Here is a 22494-nt window from a genome sequence, read left to right as displayed (position 1 = left end):
TGGTTTATATGTGTATGTGCATGGATATATGTGTGTGTGTATGAATATGTATATATGTTCATATCTGTGCATGTATGTTTATATATGTTTATGTGTGTATATGTTTATATGTATACACACACGTAAAGGGGTATTGTCAACTTTTAAGTATTACTAAAAAATATTCAAGAAAGGAATTCAAATTTAATTTGTTATTCTTAAGACTTCTCTGCATAGTCACCTTCCAGAGTTATACGTTTCTCCCAGCATTTCTTGATTTGTCAAAGGCCATCATTGAAGAATTCAGCAGATTGTACCGAAAAGTATTGTTCCACCTCCTGAATGACATAATCAGTGTCGTCAAATCTCTGATCCTGCAGTGATTTGTTTTTAGTTTTGGGAATAAGGAAAGTAGTTAGACAAGATCGGGAGAAAATGGTGGATGTAGCAAAATTTAAAAGCAACTTCTCTTTGATTGACGGTCAGTCGTAGCCTTATCAAAATTAATAAAAATAGGGAAAATTTAGTTACTCCCTTCTTAAAAAGCTACATGCCAAAGGTAAGTAATCCAAGTCGTTAACATGACCAATGAAACAAAATATTTTCCAGTTAAGAATGGTGGAGTGGGGAATGATATGTAAATTATATATTTTTCTTCCAAAAACCTAGAAATGTAAATGTTTCTTGATTACAGCAAAATGTTAATATTTTCCTGTTCAATCAAATATTTTCATTTTTCAGATACATAGCTTGAATGTGGCTGCTAATTTTATTCTGATTACTATTTACTCCTATCCTTCATTCATCATGCACCATACTATATTTTACTTATAATTTTTCATTCTTTGAAAATTAATACTGATTTTGATTTTTTAAAATTATTTAGATTTAGCTTATATTTTTGGTCGATTTTCTTGTTATGTGTGTGTATTCATAATAGTTCTTAGTTATTAATTATGACTATTGCGACAAAAATTGATTGCTAAAAGTTTATTTTCATATTATTTATATTACATAACAGGAACTTACCATTTCAGAGTCCGTAAAGATTTCCTTTCTCAGGTTTTTTTTTAAAGCCCTTAACAGTGGAAAGCTACTAGCACCTAGATCAGAAGAAACAAATAAAGAGAAATTAAGCTTTTTAGGGAACCATTGGCTATATCAGTAAATCGGATAAATAAAATTCTTTTGATTTACGCTCTTGGGTTTTGTGTAAAGCATCAAAATCAGTCTTTGAAATGAGAAGGGAAACATTTACCTAGCAAAAATAGAAAAGGGAATTAGTATGGCAGCAAAAAAAAAAAGGATTGTGTTCAATTTTTATATTGAGTGATAAAAGTGAATAATAAAGGATGTGGTGATATTGTTTTCTTTGATTGGAGAAAATAGTTATTGGGCATTTTTCATAGAGAGTAGCACTTTTTTCAGAGTGTATATAGAGGACATTTTGTGTAGCATGTACTTAGTGAACTGTGCTCCTTTGGCTCCTCATTCATTGCTATTCTCAGCCACAAGAAAATGAAAGAAACATGCTCGTTGTATTTTTGTAGGGTTTAATCCCTTTTCTTTATCCCCTCCCTCCCTCTCTTGCAAGTTTGCCAGAGCTAAACAAGAGTTGAAGCGATACATTAGAAGGAATAAACCTCTGCTCCTATTCCCCATTGTGAATTAATGAATGGTCCCTACAATTGAATGGCATTCACTCTCCCAATCGGACATGAGTCAACCTAAGTACATACTGCCAGGGGGGCTTAAGCAATTGTGTATTGTTAATTCTTCATTTGAATTTCCATAGTTACAACATGACCATTGGTAATACACAAGTAAAGAAGAATGCAGTGCTGGCATAGAATTTAGCACACCAATGAGAATTCTATTTTGAATGAGGTGGTGGTGTTGTCTTTTTTCTGCTCATCACTTGTTGAACACTTATTATTATTATGTTATAATCAAGTTATTAGACTCTCATCCAACTTTTCCTTTTCTGCATCAGTCTGGACTTTTTGTAGGTTCATTGTCTCTTGCTTTTTCAAAATGATTTGGTTAACATATGGATTGTAGTGATTTTTAAAAAAATGATACTATTTGTCTCGCTCAATGATCAGGTTGGTTCAGGTATTTACAAATCGTTCCATGTTATGTGGTAATTGTATTAGTATTCATTTTGATGAACTCTATGTTGTCCTAAGTTACTCATGCATTCCAGTCTTCTGTTTTATGATCATCTCTACAATGTATGCTGTAGAGATGCCATCCCGATCTTTATCAGTACACTTGTTGGAGATGAACTTTGGGGAAGACTTCTTCAACTCTTACATTGGTGTAGGAAGCATTGACCACTTCTGTTGTGTGTGAGTTTATGTATTGAAATTACTGTAATTTTTTTGTCCAGTCGCAACAGCAGCCCCAGCAAGTTCCATCTCCAGCCCCTGCCCAGGCAACCCCACCTTCTCCACAGCAACCACCTCCCCCCATTGGCCCGCACCCCCCGCCGAGTCACGCCCCTCCGTCAACTCATGCACCCCCAGTGACCCACCCTCCCCCATCCTCGACCCTTGGGCCCCCTCCCTCCCATGGCCCACCCCCTCCCCACGGGCCACCCCCTCCCCATGGGCCACCTCCTCCCCATGGGCCACCTCCTCCCCATGGCCCCCCTCCGCCCCCACAGCACACCCCTGCAGCCACGCACCCACCTCCACCTCACACCACCTCCAGCCATCCTCCCTCCAGCCACCCTCCAGCATCCCACCCGCCCCCTCCTTCCCACATCACCCCTCCACACCCTCCTCCCGGGCCCCACCCCCCTCCCTCACACCCAACCACTCCGCACCCACCCTCTCAGCAGCCACCCCACCCTCCACCTCCCTCCCATCCCACCCCACCACACCCTCCAGCCACTCAGCCTCCCCACGGCCCGCCCCCTCAGTCCCACCCGCCCCCACCACCACAATCGCACCCTCCATCCCAACCCCCGCATGCCCCGCCCGCTTCAACCCCTCTGCCGCCCAGTTCCCAGGGTCCACCTCCCTCGTCTGGGCCTCCCCCCATGTCCCAGATGCACCAGCAGATGCAGGCTGCCGCCGCTGCAGCTGCTGCCGCGGCAGCCGCGGCCGCCGCAGCTCAGAACCACATGGGTCAGCAGCATCCTCCTCCTCCTCCAGTGAGTGTTTTCACTCTCACACGTCCTCTCAGTTGTCGATATTTTTTTCCAATTGCACGATTCATTTTTAAATCTTTCTGTTGAAGTAGTGATTTGCATTGGCAGTGAGGTGCATGTCTGGCATTTATTAGAGCAAATTGAGATTTCCTGTCTCTTCGTACTCTCTGATCTTATTTTCTGGTTGTATTAGTTTTTGTTGGCGTACTTGTATATCTACACGTAGTACCAATCATTTCCCAGCTTTTGCACTGTGAAGTAAGAAACTGCATTGGGCTTTGAGGTTTATCATAGTGTGATTTGAAGAATTGTAATAGATGACTTCTGCTTAAGAGATAATAAATTAATGTACCTAGGGTTATTGATTACAAATTCATGTGGTAGTAATTATTCATACAAGTCTCTCATTAAAGAAATGTGTAATCTATTTGCTATTAGCATAACTATTATGTATATATTTTGTAAGAGATTTTGCAAATGTTTTATCTGTGTTAAAAAGCTCTTGATATTCCATTTTACTTCCTATTAATCCAAAATGTCAAACTAATTTTTATATGTAACAAATTTTGTACATTTTTGCATTTAAAAAATGATTTTCTCACCTATAAACAATTGGTGTGTTCTGTTAAGGTCCCATGCATTTATTGAAATCTTTAGATTTGGGGAGGGGAATTCATTTTTCAGGAAATCTTCAAGTAAGACTAATGTAGTATATAGTGATGTTTTATTTAGTCATCAAACAATTTGATTCACAGGCTCTTCTGGAATTCAGGAGTAGAAGGTGTATGCATACCAGATCCTGCATTTTAATAGCAATTCAGACAGCTGCATATTTTTATTGAGTATGTCAATTTAAACAAAATGGAAATTGTACCACAAATATTAGTAGCGTCAGGGCTTCAACCTGGGTAAAAATTTTGCAGCTTGCTTAAATGAGCTAAAGGGTTTGCAAGAAATTGTAGTTCAGAGTAAATAAGGTTTAAGAGTAACTAAAGCTAACAAATTCTCCAATCCCATTTCATTCTTAAAACAAAATATCTCATGAAGTGACATTGATCAGATGCTAAGGAGTATGGTTTTGACCTAGGTTATTGATCCTGTATCTGTACTTCCTAGCATGGCTCCACCAGGAATTATCATCAAAGATCAAGGAAGGGAGTAATTATGTTGCACAATGATATGGACTTGTTCAAACAGAGATGGGCAGTTAGTAAGCCAACAGTTCAAAATGAACTATTCTCTCTGGTGAACTGTTCCCCGCCTTAGGCAGTTAATAGTTCATTGCGCACTCAACCCTTCTGTTCACAGTGAATACTTTGGGCACCTTTCCTCCATTTTTGTTCACCCCTAGGTTATAGCACTTTTAGATCATGTGGAATACAGTCTCTCTCTCTCCATTTAGGAGCCCGCCATGAAGCAGACCCCTGAAATTTAGAATAATTTTTAAAGACAAAGGTAATTTTAAAGATTTAATGCAGAAACATTCCAAGCATGCACAGGGAACCAAGAATATCCTATTTGTCAGCAGTGATGCATCTGCTACTTTTCTCTGTAGTTGAAGAACAAGTTGCTGTGGGAAAAAATTCAATACACTATATCTTATATGATCATGTATTACTCAATGGCACTCTTTCAATTTGCAATGACTAGAGAGCCAGCAGGAAGATGCGCTTGGCCCTATACCCCTTAACACCCAAACAGGAAAAATGCCATCACCACCAGGGTATGGTATGGTCTTTGGCGTGCGCTGGAAGGTTTGTATTGATAGAGTAGGCATGAAAGATTTTCAGTAAGTTTCATGGCATGAACAATTTTGGCTCACATCCTTCCATTACGGGCATTCTTGTTCTATAAATGTAAGTTTTTTGTGGCATTGAGCTGGTAGCAACAAGAAATTTAGTTCTCATTGAGATTTTTGAGGCCATTTATTTTTATACCAATGAGGGTTAAAATTCTTCAAAGGTTTCATTTGTTAAATATGCAAACTGACCTCTTACCCTGAGGGCCTGGGTTTGAATTATGGTGATGGCGGGATATTTCAGTGTTAAGCCACTGCCCACTTTTGGTGATATGTGGTGAGCACTTCGCAAGGGGAGGACACCATGTTCATACCCTGGGATGTTAAATTTTGGACCCCTTGACATATTTAATAAAGATCAGGGTGATGCCGACCGTGGATTTTCTATGCTGTTCCCCTATTCCCAGAAAATCCAGCTCTACTAAATTATTCCAATATCCCCAATGGAGCAAATGGCCTTTGTTGTAGGTTGCCTCCCGTGAGGAGGAAAACCCAGAAGACTTTCTTCATCATTTTTAGACTGATGTTACCTACCTTTCTTGATTCATGAAAATTAGATGGAATTTTCACAATATTTTAGTAGTTGATATATGCAGGAAAGTTGAATGAATAATGACAGGTGGTAAAGGATGAACTCATGCAATCATATTATTTCAATCAGTCGTAAATCAAAATGAAGTACATTTTGGATACTCAACCCTTTTACGTCTCCCTTGAAACTGTTTCCATAGAGGTAATGATGAACTATTAAAATATCCATAAAATGACAAATTATTTACTCTAACACAATTGTGTCAGTCTTCTATGCTTAGTGTAACATTATAAGCTGTCGGAGTAGAAGGTGGTTGTGGTTCCTCGAATAATATTGAATATTATTAAATCAAGGTCTATTTTCTTGATTTATTTTAACCTCCATTAAGATTTACTGACCGTAATGTTTGAGCAATGTTTTTAATTATTCATTATGTGTGAAAATTTCAAAACTGATTTTCAAATCTTATGAATTGTTGTACAATGAATATAGTTGAAGTTTCACTAACAAGAGAGTAAAGTGTGCTTAGGTGAATTTGAAAAAGTGATTGTGAAATCTTATATAGCTGGCTGTTAGGTGTGTATTTAAATTAGACTGAATTCACATAAGATATTAGCCACTTAAATTTATCTTTGGTGTTATTTTTCAGAGTAGTAATTTTTTATTATTCGTTGCTTTCTCTCTGAAGTTTCAGCCCCTTCTTTCTCCTTGTCATTCATACTTTTCCTTTCATCAAGAGAGTTGAAAGTGGTGCTTGCACCAATATGTAATTGTGATGACAATTAAATTTTAGTTAGCAAAATTAGTGACATATTAAGAAATTAAGTTAAAACGTGTTAAGAGTTATTTATAGTTTAATAGAATTTTGGTTTTTATTGAGAATTTTTGTGTATTATTTTTCAATTTATTTGCATATTATCAAGTGATTAAGGTCTCTTAAACACCTTGGTGCTGAATACTAGCTCAATATATCTTTAAGCTGAAAATATTTCCAGAGAATTCCTCACATGATGCGCATGATAATGTTTATTCTGCTCTGCTAGTCATAATATTCAAATGTTAATTATCTTCTGTGGTTCGTGGCATACTTTCAAGCATGCAATAGTGCTGGGAGATATGTCCTGTAAAATCCTGTTCCTTATTTTATCTGATTCTTAAAAACCACTTCCCCCACATTAGGTATCCAATTTTATTATGTTATTTGGCATATAGTGTGTAATTGGTAAATTAAGACAATTTATATGCTTATTAATTGAGTTCTCCCTTATTTTATTTTGATACATTTATAATCAATAATTTGTCATTTTACTGTAACTTGAATGCATTTAATAAAATGTTTCAAAAAGGTCATGCACTAAATAAGGATATATGAATGATTTTTACGTTTCACGTGAAAGATGAGAAATTTGAAGCTATTGCTGTCTCCAAGGCTTTGCAGCTATGATGAAGAAGTCATAGAGAGTAGTATGTGGACAAAGGTTGCATGCGTACTTAGAATACTAGTGTGGTTCTTTTGTGGTTTATGGTGATGGTGCCTTGGATTAAAGGGTAACTTTGCATAGACATTTTTATATTTGCCTTTTGGACCCTTGGTGCGATTTTTTTATTGCTTTCTTTTAATTGCATCATTATGAATATGTGGAAGGTAATGTTTAAAAGTAGCTGGAAATATTTTCTCACTATAGCACACATTTAGGTACCTCCTTGAAAGTATTTTTTTTTCTGTCGCAGCTTTTTAGTCTCTCTGAGACCCAAAGCATATGTGATAAATTAGATAATATAGGATTAGATAGTACTCAAACTACTAATACTCAGGAAACCTGATTCCGGTGATTGAGGAATTGGAAACATCCAGTTAACCACTTATTTTATTATTTGTTCTTTATAACGTGATCATCTCATTGAATTCTTAATTCCTATGTACATGTGTTCAAATTGACACAATCACTCTATTATCATTTCTTCTGAATTTTATGAGAATGTTACTTGTAGTGAATTATCCTCTAACATTAAATCATCATGTTCAAGGAGATGTCACAAAGGAAGCATACAAGCATTTGAAGTCATCAAAATTATCACACTAAGTAAAGCAATTGATAAATCGTATTAATCAGATCCCAAACATGTATGCAAGTGGCAGAAGACAAGTCCAGTGTGTTTTATAAATGTGATTTTATTTTCTTCATTATTTGTATGAAAGCACATGGCCAGGCGTAGAGGGATCGGGGTTCAAATTGCGGTCGAGGCAAATCTTAACACTCTGAAATTGTTGCATTGTAATGCACATTTAACAGATGACTCCGTTAAAATTTACTGTCTTGGCATCTCTCACATTTTCTTGAAATTTGCTTTTTTTTCCTCCCACTGATGATACTACTTTAGTTCTGTTTTTTTTTTTGGTTCCTGTAAATTTTCCCTCATTTATATTTTAATATTTCAATGCATGCTCTTTCAAATTTATCAAATTTTTTGCAAATGAAAAAACCTGATGCTCTCATATAAATAAAGGCATTAATTTTCCAGTCAAAGCTCAGAAAATGAAATATATCATGTATGGTGGTTGACAGGACTGAAGTATTACTGATTAGTTTTTGTCAAACTTGATGGACAAGATGAATGTAAAATCTTGATACCCTTAATAGATTTTTATTACATCCCTCGCATTTCTCTTAGCAACCCTTAATGTAATGGTTGAAAAATGCAAATTTGGTATGAATCCATTTACAGATATGAGTTAAAGAATGAAAATGCTTTTTCAATCCCTCCTCCAAATGCACTTCTGCACACATTGTGTTTATTAAAAAAATTAAAGTGTTTATCAAAATATTTGCGGGAGCTTTTTTTAAAAAGCATATGCCTCAAATGTAATGTGTATTAACACTTAACACTACCCCTTATTGTTAACTAGATAGCCCTACTAATTTATTGTATCCATATTATTCTGATGAAATTAAAGGAATTCATAGTCTATTTAATGCACAACTTCATTATGTGCTGTGGGAAAAGTTCTCCCAATGGATTATATGGATAAAATTTGTTTTTATACAAAATCTGCTTTGGATCTTTTTCATCTTGAATTCCAATGTAGCAGTAATTCAGACCTCGTTTGCCCTTCATGTACTGCTGGATAAATAAACAACTGAATCTTCATCTTCCGCCTAAGGTGGAGGCAACGTGATTATACAACAGTAAAACATTGAATTGATGATTTGGCAGGGACCAGTAAATAAATAATGCAAAATTGAGGTTGACATGAAACATATTTTGTTTGCTTTTATGTTTTATGAAATCTTCTTGGGATATAATGAAATAAATAATGTAAACAATGATATGATCATAAAACCAGGTACAATATATCTAAATAAAAAATGCCTAATTCTGACAATTTTTTTAGGTATAACTTCTTATTTTGGAGGTTTTTCTATGTTTCAAACATGTTTCCCTAATTTTTTTAAACTTCTTACAGAATGGCCAACTTGAGCTGGATTTTCAATGTTTCAATGCCAGCCTTTGTATGGTAATATTAATTGATAATTACATACCATGTCATGTAACATAAGGTCAGTTAACAGCTGTGGTGTTATTTTAAGCTTAAGATATTTTCCGGCCAACCCAAAGGTTGTGTGCCCAAGTCCCATCTAATGCTCAGGTATTGTGTGATCTCTTGCGATTTGGCCCTTGAGAAACCATATGATGATTCATGGGCAATCCCACAAAGAAGTGTGGAGAAGGTTGTATTAAAAGAATACTCCTCCCACCTGGAAATTAAAAGCATTACATGTTTTACAGGTTACCATTCGGGTATCTGGTGCAATAATTATTTAGAATTGATAAATGTGCTTGCTTCAATGACCAGCTCATTAACATAATGTAATTTTAATGAACCTATGTAAAAAATATAAACATTATGAATAACATAAGTAAATGATATAATGGAAATAATATAGTAAAAATCAGCTCATCATTTCCATGGGATGGTGAAATTATGTGAATTCCAGGTTCAGGAACCTAAATCTGGATATTATCTAAATTCGGGGTTCTGTAAATTTTAGGTTTCACTAATGCCTAATAATAGTATTTTGTAGTAACATCAAAAATTGCTGTCTTGCCATTCAGCGCTAATACTATGTACATACATCTTAGAAACTGGCGGACTAGATAATATCATGTTATTTATAATTCTGCTCCCTTAACTGTCCCAACACTCATTCTGTGCATGGGCCATTCATTCAATTGATTCATGACCCATTAAATGTATTTGTCTCTATTGTTAAGTTATGTTTCTATTCCTCAAATTAAGAGCCTGCTACTACCACTTGCATTTTTCGTCTCTTTCATGCCTAGAGTAAATATGGGAATAAAAAATCATTGTGCTATTAGATTTTAAATAAGTGGTATAAAGTACTTGTGAATGCTGTATGATAAGGTATTGTAAATTAGTTTTGATTAGTTAGTTACCAAACATTCCTCTTGCCCACTTGAACACCTACATTGTACTTTAATTAGCATTAATAATAATTTTATTTGAATAATCAGTTTAAACTGTTTGAAATGGCTCTAACAATGTTATCTTGATTGTAATTAATTTTATATTTTTCTTACTGTATCCTGAAGTTTGGGAGAAAGTGGAATTTGTTTAATGTGATTTATTTAACATTTAAGTACTTTGTATTTAAGGCCAGCACAACTGCATTTTTTTTGTTGAATTTCCATCCGGATGAAAGATTTTTGACAAGTGCATTGCAATGTGCATTGAAAGTGTGGTTGCAGACCCTTGTTAGGTGTTCATTTTTTTCTTGCCCTCTTCCAGCATATGCACCCTCACCTCCACCAAGGAGCAGCGCCACAGCAGGCACCCCCACAACACCACATGGGCCATCCACATCATCCCCACCATGCCACACCAACCCCTCCCGTGCAACCCCCTCCTTCCCATGGGCCAGTCCCTCACCTTCCTCCCCCACCTCAAACACATGCTGGGCAGATGGGCCCTCAAGGACCCATGGTAAGCCTCCACCACAACCTATATTGTGTGTTTCAAGCATATGGTTAAAAAATTAAATTCAATTGTTTATTTCCACTAAATATGTTCTTGTGTCTCCACCTGGATTTCATCATCTGATTGTCATAAACGGGTGTTGTTTAGGGTCAGTTTGAGTGCTGAAATGCGTGTTGTTAGAATGAAATAATATTGTATTGGAAATGAATAGTTCAGGGTTATTCTAATCTTGTGTAATTAATTTCCATAGAGTTACAGCCGAGGCTGTTGCCTATTTGGCCAAGCATGTGATAAACTCGAGACTCCCATGTTTTCAGAGAAATATGAAAAATAATGGTTCTTTATCAATTCAATAGCATTTTTGGAACTGCATGTACAAATTCACCATCTGATGGTATTTTTATGCTAGTATTGAGTTCTAGTTGTTTGAATTTCCAAAATGTCAAAGATACTCAGATTAATGGACTATTTATAATGGCCTTCCAAAATGCATTTTTTTCTCATTTACACTTGCTAAGATTTTATACGTAATCAGTAAATTTCTTTCCATCATTGCCTTAAATGCAATCTATGTACAGACTATTAAGAATCAGTAGAAGATAATTAGGAGAAAAGTACATTTTTATCTTAAAAGCTCCTTTCATCCACTATTTTATTGAACTGATTCTTTTCAATTTGAAACATGATGCATGCTTAGTATATTACTTAAATAGTAGGATATAAATGTTAAATTATTTTCTTCAATGTTTTTTGTGTTTATTAAGTCTTACACTAATCGAGAATATTTATGGAAGTATTTAGTTCATTCATTATATGAAAAGGGACCTTAACAAAAAATGTAATCCTATATTTAAGTCCTCCCTTTTTTAAAAGTAAGCATTGTAATTATGCTAAGTATTTGCCTTTAGAATAATTTTTCACTATTAAAACAGTTGTTATGAAATCAAGGTCAGCTCAGTAATGTTGCTTTAATATCTAAATCATTGAACACATTTTTATTTCTGCTGTGTGAGTGACAATGGGAAGCAATCTGCGAGGCTCTCCTCAAACTAAGAGCTGCAATATCATACCATCCTTGTAACTTAAACATATTGTAGAATGGCATTTTATGTTTTTATTGATTATTTCTATTAGTTTAAGGAAGGCTGCAATAGTTGTTGTCTGAAGTACATAGCCAATAACTTAGGTTTCCCTTGGTTTATTTAGTGATCTCATTGCACATGCCATTACCTTCTCTTGTTAAGGATCATGTGGTGAGATGTATCATGTAATATATTTAACTGTGGCAGAGTTTATTTCAGAGGAATGTGCCACGTTATCCCTCAGGCAAATATTCTTAATTCAGTGAATTTAGTCTGTTGATAATTTTCTCATGAGCTCATCAGTTGACATGCATGGATATTCGACTTGATTCTAGTTTATTTTTACCTTTTATTTAAGACCCATTAAAATTGTCGAATTTACCAAGTGTGTTCGTAATTTTAGTTATTGCCCTCAGTGAGGTGTTAGAAATATGTATTTATTTCTTGCTGTAGAATGTATGGACTCTCAATACTCGATTTAAAGCTCTCCGTTCTTTTTGATGGTGGACATTTTATAAGGGAGTGTTCTTTTTTTCCAGATGGGCCAGCCACAGCAAGGGTCAACGCCGCACCACATGCACTCACAAATGATGCCCATGCAACAGGCTCCACAACAGGCAGCCACGGCACCTGTTCAGCCAGCTGCTCCTCCACAGCAGACGGCACCACAGCCCCCAGCTCAAACCATTCCAAGTCAAAAACAGAACAGGGTGACATCTGTTCCCAAACCACAGGGGCTTGATCCTTTCTTAATCCTTCAGGAAAGAGAAAATAGGTTAGTTATGGCAAAGCTTTTTAACTAGTGTAATTCTAGGAAATTGCTCACTGTGGCGTAATGTTTGCTATGGAGTGGGTGCCAAACATGGTCCTTTATTTCTTTTCTTAAATGGGAAAAGAAGGTATGGCTTAGATTAGAAGCTAGGGCTTGGAGATACATTTCATCCTGCCAACTGTGAATATTAGGTATGTTATTATTTATTTGACTGACAAGATGTTCACCTCCTCTTTCCTATTCTTGGCAATCACCCTCGCTTGTATTTTGGAAGTATTATTCTAAAACCTCCAGAGTAAACTTTAATTTTTCTGCTCTTCATGCTTCAATGATATCAACTCTCTTGCATGGACAGAATATTTTCCTTTTTATGGCTTAGTTTTCACATTTAAACATTTGAGGAGGATCCAATGACTTTTTGTGATTTGAATGTCTATTTTACTCATAATACTCACAGAAATTCAATTTAGCTCAAGTCCATAGTCCTTTTGTATTTGTATCTTTGCATTGTGATTATGAATTGTACCATTGAGAAATGAATCCTAGTATCAGCTATTTGATCGTATATATATATATGTATCTACTGTTGCCATTGACATAACTGCTGCCATAATATGCAGCTTGGGTTAGTTTGTCGGTATTGTGCATAAAATCACATGATTAGTACATTTGTAATAAGTTAAATCTAGTCTCGTGTCTCAATGGCCTTCCATGGCAGATTATGTTGTAATAGTATTATGCTTTTGTGTTCTTTCATGTGGTTTTTCATTAACCAAGCTTTTAACAGTCTTACTTTATATTTTGTGTCAATAAGTATTCTCTATGGTCACCTGTGTGTAAAAAAATATTGTGAAAAACATGGAAATGAGTCAGAATTGCTACTATTGTTCTTGCATTTGCTTATTTATGCAGTTAGAAAAACAATGAATGATTACTTAGAAAAGTATAGACTGAAATAGAGCAATCCCAATAACTTCCCAGCATTATCAGAAAAGAACAGATTGTAATCACCTTCCCAAACTAATTTTGGTTATTAATCTGTCATTCAACCCCACCAAAATTGCAGTTGGTGTACATTTGGTATGTTTCACTGCTTAAAACTTTCCGATAATATTTGTGCTTAAATACCTTAATATCTGTTGGCACGTTTTGCACCTTTAAATGGATATTTTTTGATCCCCGAGCCAACTTAAACCTCTTAAATTACCAAATAAATAATGGCAAAAACAATTGTTAGAAATGCTATCCGGCATCACTTGAAAGTGTTACTTTTATCTTGAAGAATTAAAATCGCTTGGTATTCATCCACTCCTGATAAGGCAGAATAAATATGGTGTTGAAGTATACCAAGTAATTTAAATTCTTCATAATGAAAAATAATTTAATCAGATTTTTCAATAATAATCACTTTCATGAAATTTATTGTTTCTAAGTGCCAACTTATTAAGGCTGGTTAGCTTGGCAGTAATCAGTGAATAGTTGATTTCATAAAGGCATTTTTATTCCATTAAATAATAACATGCTAGCCTAATAAAACATTTAAATGCATACAAATTATGGATGCCACTTACAGATGACAAAAATTCTCATTTACAACATGTTTTAAATGACAATTCTGTCTTATTTAAGGTTGCCTTTTCAAATGTTCCTAACTCTTGTATCCCAAAATCATGTACCAAAAATTGAGGCATATATATATTATCACAACATAAGCCTTAATGTTGTGAACAATGGCCATATGTTATAGTAATAGCCTCTTGCTAGCATATATTTTTCTGATGAGAGGATTTTCTTTCCTAGAAGGAGCAATCATAAACCAAAGATCAGCTAGAAACTAAAAATATATGACATGGTTAAGAACAATGGCAGCTGCTCCGTGGTCATTTTAAGTCTTGTCATCCAGGGTATATGTTGCATGACTTCTCAAATGTTAATGCTGAAGTTTGTGTCTGAGTACATTTCGGAAGCATGTACGGTATATGTAGGTAAGGTACATGGATCATAGGTGGTCATGTGAAGTCAACCATTTCAGTTAATGCAGTGATAGGAAATCAGCCTGTGATGGATGGCCTTGAAACTGTTATTAAAAACATGTACTACCTTGATCAAAAATTTCCCAGAATTTATTCAGAAAATTAAAAATACAAGTTTATTCATCTAAATCTATATTGTCCCCTTCAAAGTAATCCCCATCGACTGCAACACACTTATGCCAGCGCTTGATCCAATCCTCGAAACATTTTTTATATTCGGTTTTCGGTATGTCCATCAGTGCTTCCTGCGATTTTTCCATTACTTCCTCTCGGCTGCTAAAACGCGTTCCCCGTAATGGTTTTTTAACTCGATTGAACAGAAAGAAGTCACAGGGAGCCAAATCAGGTGAATTCGGTGGCTGTTGGATGGTATTTGTTGCATTTTTCGTCAAAAAATTACGAATAATGATAGCACTGTGCGACGGTGCGTTATCATGGTGCAAAATCCACGAGTTTTCTGCCCACATTTCTGGTCTCTTTCGGCGAATTGCTTCACGCAAACGTCTCATAACGCCCAAATAATACTCTTTGTTTACTGTCTGGCCTTCTGGCAAAAATTCATGATGCACTACACCGTTGTAATCCATGAAAACCGTCAGCATTGCCTTCTTTTTTGACTGAAAACGACGTGGTTTTTTGGTCTCGGCTCATTTGGTGAACGCCATTCACTTGCCTGATGTCTGGATTGCGTGTCGTACTCATAAACCCACGTCTCGTCTCCAGTAATGATCCTTTTGATGAATGTGGGATCGGATTCAGCCTCGCAAATCATGTCTTTTGCGACGTCAACACGGTCTCTTTTTTGCATGAAATTGAGGTCTTTTGGCACCAACTTTGCTGCTACACGACGGAAACCCAAATCATTAACCACAATGTCTTGGGCGGATCCATAGGCAATGTTCAAGTCCTCCGCTATTTCTCTGATGGTTAATTTGCGGTTATTGACCAACATTTCTTTTACTTTATCATTTTTTTCACCGACTTTCGATGTCGATGGTCTGCCACTGCGTTCATCATCTTCGATTGACTCACGACCACTTCTGAACCGCTCGTGCCACTGGTAAACGACCGTTTTTTTTAGAGAATCGTTGCCGAAACACTTTTCCAACATTTCCAACGTCCGTGCGCCACTAAATCCGTTTTTTACGCAAAATTTAATACAAGTTCGTTGTTGCGAATTTAAATCCATTTCTGAAATTGTAAAAAATCGCCAACACACACAGAGATAGATGTACTCTTGGCTACGTAACTTTTGCAAATGTCAAGTTATGACACTAAGATTTAAAGGGAATATCAACAACAGATGTGCCAATTTAACAAAAAAAACAGAACTAAAAACGGAACGATGGGAGCGCCACACGGTGGTTATTCCGGGAACTTTTTGATCAAGGTAGTATTTCCCTCTTCAGTTGCTAAAATGGTTTCTTAAAGCTTGCCCATTTTTAAGATGATTAGTCCAGAGTTCATGCATGTGAGAAATGAGGTGAACTCTGTGCAGTCATTGCAAATATTCTGTATGAAATGCATGTAGTGGGAATCATACTTGATGCAGAAAATAAGTGTATCATATTGATTTCTTTTCTTTTGAGTTACGTTGCAAATTATCCTGGGTAAGCTCAAGTGTGGAGTATCTCTCTACTCAAGGCAGAGAGAGCATATCTTTAATTGACTGTACGGATTGAGTCTAAACTCAGTTTTCTCGTAAATATAATGGAAATAAAATATAAATTTCAGTTATTTGTGAGGTTCACTTTTAAAGAATTCTTTGTTTTCTGTATGGCTATATTTTTTGTTTTCCTCATTATCATGACCATTACTTATAGTCTAAAGATTGAATGTACCGTTTGCATTATTTATCATTACAGATTAGCAAGTCGCATAGCATTGCGAATAGAAGAACTCAGTAATTTGCCCACCACCATGCCTGAAGACTTGAGGGTTAAAGCTCAGATAGAATTGAGAGCTCTTCGTGTGTTAAACTTCCAAAGACAGCTCAGGAGTGAGGTAAGTGTCAAATAGCTGGATTTTAGATTCTGGAATGTATTTGCTGTGTTTAATTACCATGTTAGAGGAAATGGTTTAACATTAACCATGAAAACTTGTAGATTGTTGCTTGTACGAGGAGAGATACTACCCTGGAAACTGGTTGCAATGTAAAGGCTTACAAGCGAACTAAGCGGCAAGGCCTACGTGAAGCTCGTGCGACGGAGAAACTTGAGAAACAACAACGTATGGAAGCAGAACGTAAACGGCGACAGAAACATCAAGTAAGCAATTGCCCCATTACACGTACACCTATGATTACATTTTTGCCTTTCTTTGGTAGAATGAATTTTAGTTGTTAGAGATAGATTTTATTTCTGCTTTATCTAATAGGAATGGAAGTATTAAGGAGATTTTCTAATCTCTTGTCACTTAATCTTCTGTTGCTCATTTGTAGGAGAAATTCCTTTTCTCTGATAGTGAATGTCAAAAAGGGTTGAACCTTTAACTTCTTTTGTCTATAGTATTTGGCTCATGCAAAGTGAGGCATCTCAGATGGATTTAAGAATCAGAGAATGTTTAATTCTGTTCTTTTGTTTTGAAGCTTATGAACTACAGTGAACCATTGAAGTTGTTAAACAATGAAGATATAACACCTTAATTATCAGACTATCCAAAAAGGTGCTTACTTTTTTCATATTATATGTTAGCAAATCCAAATTAATTGCTTGTCAGTTATGGAAATACGAGTTGTAATCACGAAAAGACAGAACTAACTGAATAGTCCACGTCTGGCAAATGAAGTGCATTGCCACTATTTAGTACTACTTCTACTGTTAGTATTAGTCTTTAAGCTCTTCTTGTCGGAATGAGCATGTTTTCAAGTTGCCATTGGAATGGTGACAATAAGAGTTTTGAGAAACAATTGTGAGTGTGCAATTATGTATAATTTTGCTGTAAACTTGGTGAAAACTGTACAGGCATTTCAGTGGCTTACTTATAGCATATGGGGAGGACTACATGAGCTTAGAACAGAACTATAACTGGTAAAAGTATTTAAATGAGGGTGGAACATCCAAAAGTAATTTCTGTCTCAAACAACCTTCCTTAGCCACAGATGATAGCCATGTTGAGAAAATTTATGCTATGATTTATGGAAGTCAAATTTTTGCTGTTAGATAAGTTGCTTAAGCAGTATTTTTTGTTGTTTAAGCAGTTGATCTTTCCATCAAATTTTGACTGGAAAACCTCGTGTGTGTTTTTGCTAAATTTGCAAAATTCATGTCATGCTTGTTGTATGATGATCTGAAAGGAAATGATATCAAAACTTGCAAGGAACTACTTACAAATGATTGATGAATTGTCTTGAAAATTGTGTGAAGAACATCATTACTGGCATGAATTTAGGATGTGGAAACCAAATTTCAAGTTACAATGGTTGGGGCTTGAGACTCCTTTACGAAAGAAAAATGATCAAGGTAATTTATTAGTGTTGTGTGACTGTTAAGCCATTGGGTTTCTTAAATTTTTTTCTATGTAGTCAGATGGAAATGGTGTAGAGATGTATAAAGAAGTTCTTGTGCAATTGAGGGAGGTTGTTCACGTGGCTTTCATTGTGGGAAAACAAGACTGGATTCAGCAGCACAACTATCAGTTAGCTCATGTTCCACTTGAGAACAGTAATTATCTGGCAAAGCATAAAATATCCATTGTATCCCACACACCATATTGTTCTCCGGACTTATTCCCAGCAGACATTCCTGGCTCCAAATCTGAAATCTACTTTAAATCGATGTGGTTTCAAAGCACCCTTGAGTCAAGAGAAAAGTGGCAAGGGAACTGTATTATAGAATGTGCATGATTGTTATGCCAGAACCTGGAAAAATTGTCATTCTTAATTTATTCATTCATTGTCCCTGCAAAATTTGTGAATCATGCTTTAGTTCTTGGGGCTGTGGACCTCTTCATCTTAAAAGTCATTGAATTTTTCATTGTTTTATTCCTCTGTAAAATAACAAAATTGCAGGTTTCTTCGAAAACTGAGCCTGAAAACAAAGTGAATCCACTGTTGTTTTTTTTTCCCAAAATGCCAGTAAACTATCATCGACAAGCAATCTCAAAAGTCAAACTCAGTAAGACTTTCTATTGGCTCAGTGATGCTTTGTTAATGCTTCAGCATAATGCTTCAGCATAGCAGAATTCATCCTGATATATGCATTGATTCCCATTGTTTAGATTTTCCAGGCTTACAGTAAATATGCTATTCTGAATTGTTATTATGAATGTGTTTTTTGTTAAAGGAATATCTTAGTGCTGTGCTACAACATGGCAAAGAAGTCCGAGAAGCACAAAGAATGGCCCAAGCTAGAACTGCTCGCCTCAACAAGGCTGTCCTTGCTCATCACGCAAATGCAGAGAGAGAGCAGAAGAAGGAACAGGAGCGCATTGAGAAGGAACGAATGCGCAGGCTCATGGCAGAAGATGAGGAAGGCTACAGGTAATTAATTTAAAGTTCCTGGTTTAGGGTTCAGCGTATCAGTCAATGAGGCTGGCAAGTTTAATGTTTTGGAATTTTTCCAATGGTATGTGTGAAATTTCTATCTCTTTTACTTCAGGAAACTTATTGATCAAAAGAAAGATAAGAGGCTGGCGTTCCTGCTTCAGCAAACTGATGAGTATATTGGAGATCTTACAGAGATGGTGATGCAGCACAAAGTTGAACAGAGGAAAAAGCAATGTCAAGTCAAAGCAAGGAAGGTGAGTCCTTGCATTTTCCCCTTTGAAATCAATACTTTAGGCACTTTCTTCAATTAGTTTCTCACGGACCAGGATCCATTCACATGGGATTGCAATGAAATAAATACCATTAATATAATTGATTCTAGTAAGTAAACTGGTGCAATTTACATTAATATCATGCACTATATCATAAAAGTTAAAACACATATGAGCAATTAAGATTATCTTTAGATATTAGATCATCTGCTGGCACTAAATTGCCTCTTATGTGTTCTTCATCATGAAAATAAATAAAAATATTTTGTACGGTGCAATTAAACTGGCTGGTAGATCACTTCACCAATGATAATTCAAGAATTGATTAAGTCCTACCTTAATAATTAGTTAGTTTATACAAATTAAGAATAGAATAGTAAACAAAAATACTTGAAAATATGAAGCAACTAAAACTATAAGAATCGTATTCATTTTGGGTTTTTATGAGGAATAACATAAATTTCTGTTTGAGGAATTGAAATGGTTGGTATAATGGGAAGAGTTCACCCCAGCCGTACTCTTATAAATGGGCAAAGGATGGGTGAGGGATATTGGAGAAAATAGAAACAGTAAATCGATAAAAATTATAAAATTAAATAATTAACTGAAAATATATTTGGTTGGTATTTACACAATTTTTATAATTTTAAATATGGTCAGAAAAAATAATGAAGATTATTTAATGCTCTTTCAATTTGCCCATCTGCTTTGTGAAAGTATTTATCATGAAATACATATTCTTAAATAATCAATTTAATTTTGGATCCAGAGATATCTATGTTAGAATGTCTTTTTAAAATGATTTACTTTACAAGTCAGTTCATAATTGTCATTATTGTGTTTTGAAGTTTTAAATTCATCTATCCTGCACCTTAATGCCAACAAATATTTCTAATATTTATGCATATATACTGTTTTCACTGTCCAGTGAAATGTTGTCATCATGCTGTACCTTGTATGATTAAAGTAAAAGAGGGGAGTAATTTTGCGTTGTAATGCATATTTTCAATGATCAGAAGAGGAAGAAGAAGAGGGCGGATGGAGAGGGCTCTGGTGATGGTATGGACGGTCTCCACGATGATGCCTCACAAATGTCTGATCTTCACATTACTGTGGTGGAGGTTGCCACGGGTGAGCATATTTTTATTTCCGAGTGGACATTTAATGAGTTATTTTTGCTTTAGCACATGCCTTATTGAATTAAATCGTGAAACTAAAATTTTCTGCCATGGTATTTTTGTAGTTGAAATGTAACCTTTAGGGCAACTTGGGTACATTTTGACAGGAATGTTTGGCAACAAAAAATGGATGAATATTGAATTCCTTAGGTCGTGACAAATTTACTCATTTCGTCCACATGTTTTTTTAGCTGTGGAGCCCCACCTAACACTGATCTGAATAAATACTCTAAAGCTTGTATTAAAAGATTCCACTTACTTACTGCCTCCCTTCTTTCCTTACAATGAGCCCGTCCCTTTCTTATCTCAACCTCATTCATCCAGCAGTCTTTCATGCATCCCCACTGCCTCTCAATATCTCCTGCAATTGTCCTACCTCATTGAATTTCTTTCAACAGCCCTCTCTTTTTCTTAAGATGCCTAGAACTTTTTTTTTGTTTTTCCATTGATGCTTCATAAATTACTGAACTAATAATTACATAACTAATAATGTCAACTCTTTATTTTCCTTCGAAATGGTTCTGTTTACGCTTTTAAACTCATTTTTGTAGGGAAAATAATCAGTGGTGAGGAAGCACCATTGGGAAGAGACCTAGCAGCCTGGCTAGATGCCCATCCAGGTTGGGAGGCAGTACCAAGGGAGGATGACCTCTCTGACATGGACTCCGGGGAGAGTGATGGGGATGAAACAGGGGATGAAGATGGAGATGGTGATGACAACACAATGGATGTGGATGTCAAAGATGATCAAGATGATGGTGAGCTGGGTGAAGATGGAAAGCCAAAGGGTTTGTACTCGTGACACTTTTACTTTCTAGTCTTTGGAAGACAGTATCTTAGAAATTTAAATAAAAATAATGTAGCATTGATTTTCCTCTTGGATTTTATTGTTAAACTGAACATTGTTTTGATGAGTCTGGAAAAAAATAATTCATTCATGTTATTATCATTTAACAGTGAGGAGGAAAGGAGATTCCAAAACTGAGGAAGAGAAAGCAAGGGAAATGATAAGGAAAGCGAAAGTGGAAGATGATGAATACAAAAACTACACTGAAGAGCAGAACTATTACAGGTTGGTTCAAAATTTTTTTGAGTGGCATTTTATGTATTATTTTTCTGTATAATTCAGGAGTATATGTTACTACTGGATTATTGGGCAGTAGGAATGGTAAGGTCATTATAAAAATGCTGGAGTAAAGGTCATTTTTGTTTCCTTTTAATAAGGTAAATTTTGAGTGGAACTTTGTCTTAGTAAGAGCTGCCAAAATTCGCTTAAATATGTCCATGACAATCATTGGGTATTAAATATCAAGTAAATAACTACATTATTATTATTAGGTAATCTACCGGTTAAGGTAGGTTTTTGGATGGACCCAGCTACTAAATAAATATTTTGTGATTCCTAACAAAATACAAAGTCCAGTATCCTACTCTACATCAAACCCCTCTTCATCTCTGAGTACTTTCTTCCTCCCTTCATCCCGTCCAACATCCCTACCCTGTTCCTTCCCTTTCCTCGTTTGCCTAACATTCTCCCCTCTATCACAGTCTTCAACATCCCACTGCCGGTCAATACCCCCTTCATCCACTTTTCCTGCCTCCATGGGATTTCTCCCAACAAACCCCTCTCTTCGCCCACCATACCGAGTACTTCCTCGTTTGTTTTCTTCTCTGTCCATTTCACTTTCTCCATTCTTCTCTGCACCCACATTTCAAAAGCCTCCAGTCTACATCTATCCTCCTGCTTCAATGACCACGTTTCCGTGCCGTACATAGCCACACTCCATATCAAAGTTTTTACGAGTCTTTTCTTAACATCATTACTCAAAGTCCCCTTCATCAACTCCCTCCTCTTTGTGAAAGCCTCTTTGCCTACCACAATTCTTCTCCTTACGTCCCTACTACTTTGACCGTGTTGGTCCAAAACATTTCTGACATAGGTAAACTGTGCTACCTGCTCTAGTTTTTGCCCTCCAATTTTAATGTTTAGCTTAGCCATTTTTTTCTAGAAAATCGCATTACATTTGTTTTATTAATATTGATTCTCATCCCATACCTATCACACTGAATTTCCAATTCACTCAGCAATGCTTGTAACCCCTTGGCTGACTGACAAACTAAAGCTTGGTCATCAGCAAACCTAACTGATTTTACGAATTCCCCGCCCACTTTCATTCCTACCTCGAGTTCTTCCCATGCCTCTTTG

The 22494-nt window shown here is 36.0% G+C and overlaps 1 protein-coding gene across 3 annotated transcripts in view; it reads left to right on the top strand.

The window, feature by feature from the left end:
* The window catches only part of brm (ATP-dependent helicase brm), an 82339-nt gene that overhangs the window by 25651 nt on the left and 34194 nt on the right, over nucleotides 1-22494 (top strand). For all 3 annotated transcript variants that reach the window (XM_071589395.1, XM_071589394.1, XM_071589393.1), the window contains exons 9-17: nucleotides 10277-10471; nucleotides 12087-12322; nucleotides 16218-16356; nucleotides 16458-16619; nucleotides 18636-18832; nucleotides 18951-19092; nucleotides 20127-20241; nucleotides 20840-21076; nucleotides 21246-21360. In XM_071589395.1, the coding sequence (XP_071445496.1) occupies nucleotides 10277-10471; nucleotides 12087-12322; nucleotides 16218-16356; nucleotides 16458-16619; nucleotides 18636-18832; nucleotides 18951-19092; nucleotides 20127-20241; nucleotides 20840-21076; nucleotides 21246-21360 (1538 nt within the window). The remainder of the gene's footprint in view (nucleotides 1-10276; nucleotides 10472-12086; nucleotides 12323-16217; nucleotides 16357-16457; nucleotides 16620-18635; nucleotides 18833-18950; nucleotides 19093-20126; nucleotides 20242-20839; nucleotides 21077-21245; nucleotides 21361-22494) is intronic.

This window comes from Hetaerina americana, unplaced genomic scaffold (assembly GCF_022747635.1).
Source record: "Hetaerina americana unplaced genomic scaffold, ioHetAmer1.1.p SCAF_37, whole genome shotgun sequence".
Taxonomy (NCBI): Eukaryota; Metazoa; Arthropoda; class Insecta; order Odonata; family Calopterygidae; genus Hetaerina; species Hetaerina americana.
The sequence above is the reverse complement of the archived record's forward strand: the minus strand, read 5'-3'. Positions and strand labels throughout refer to the sequence as shown.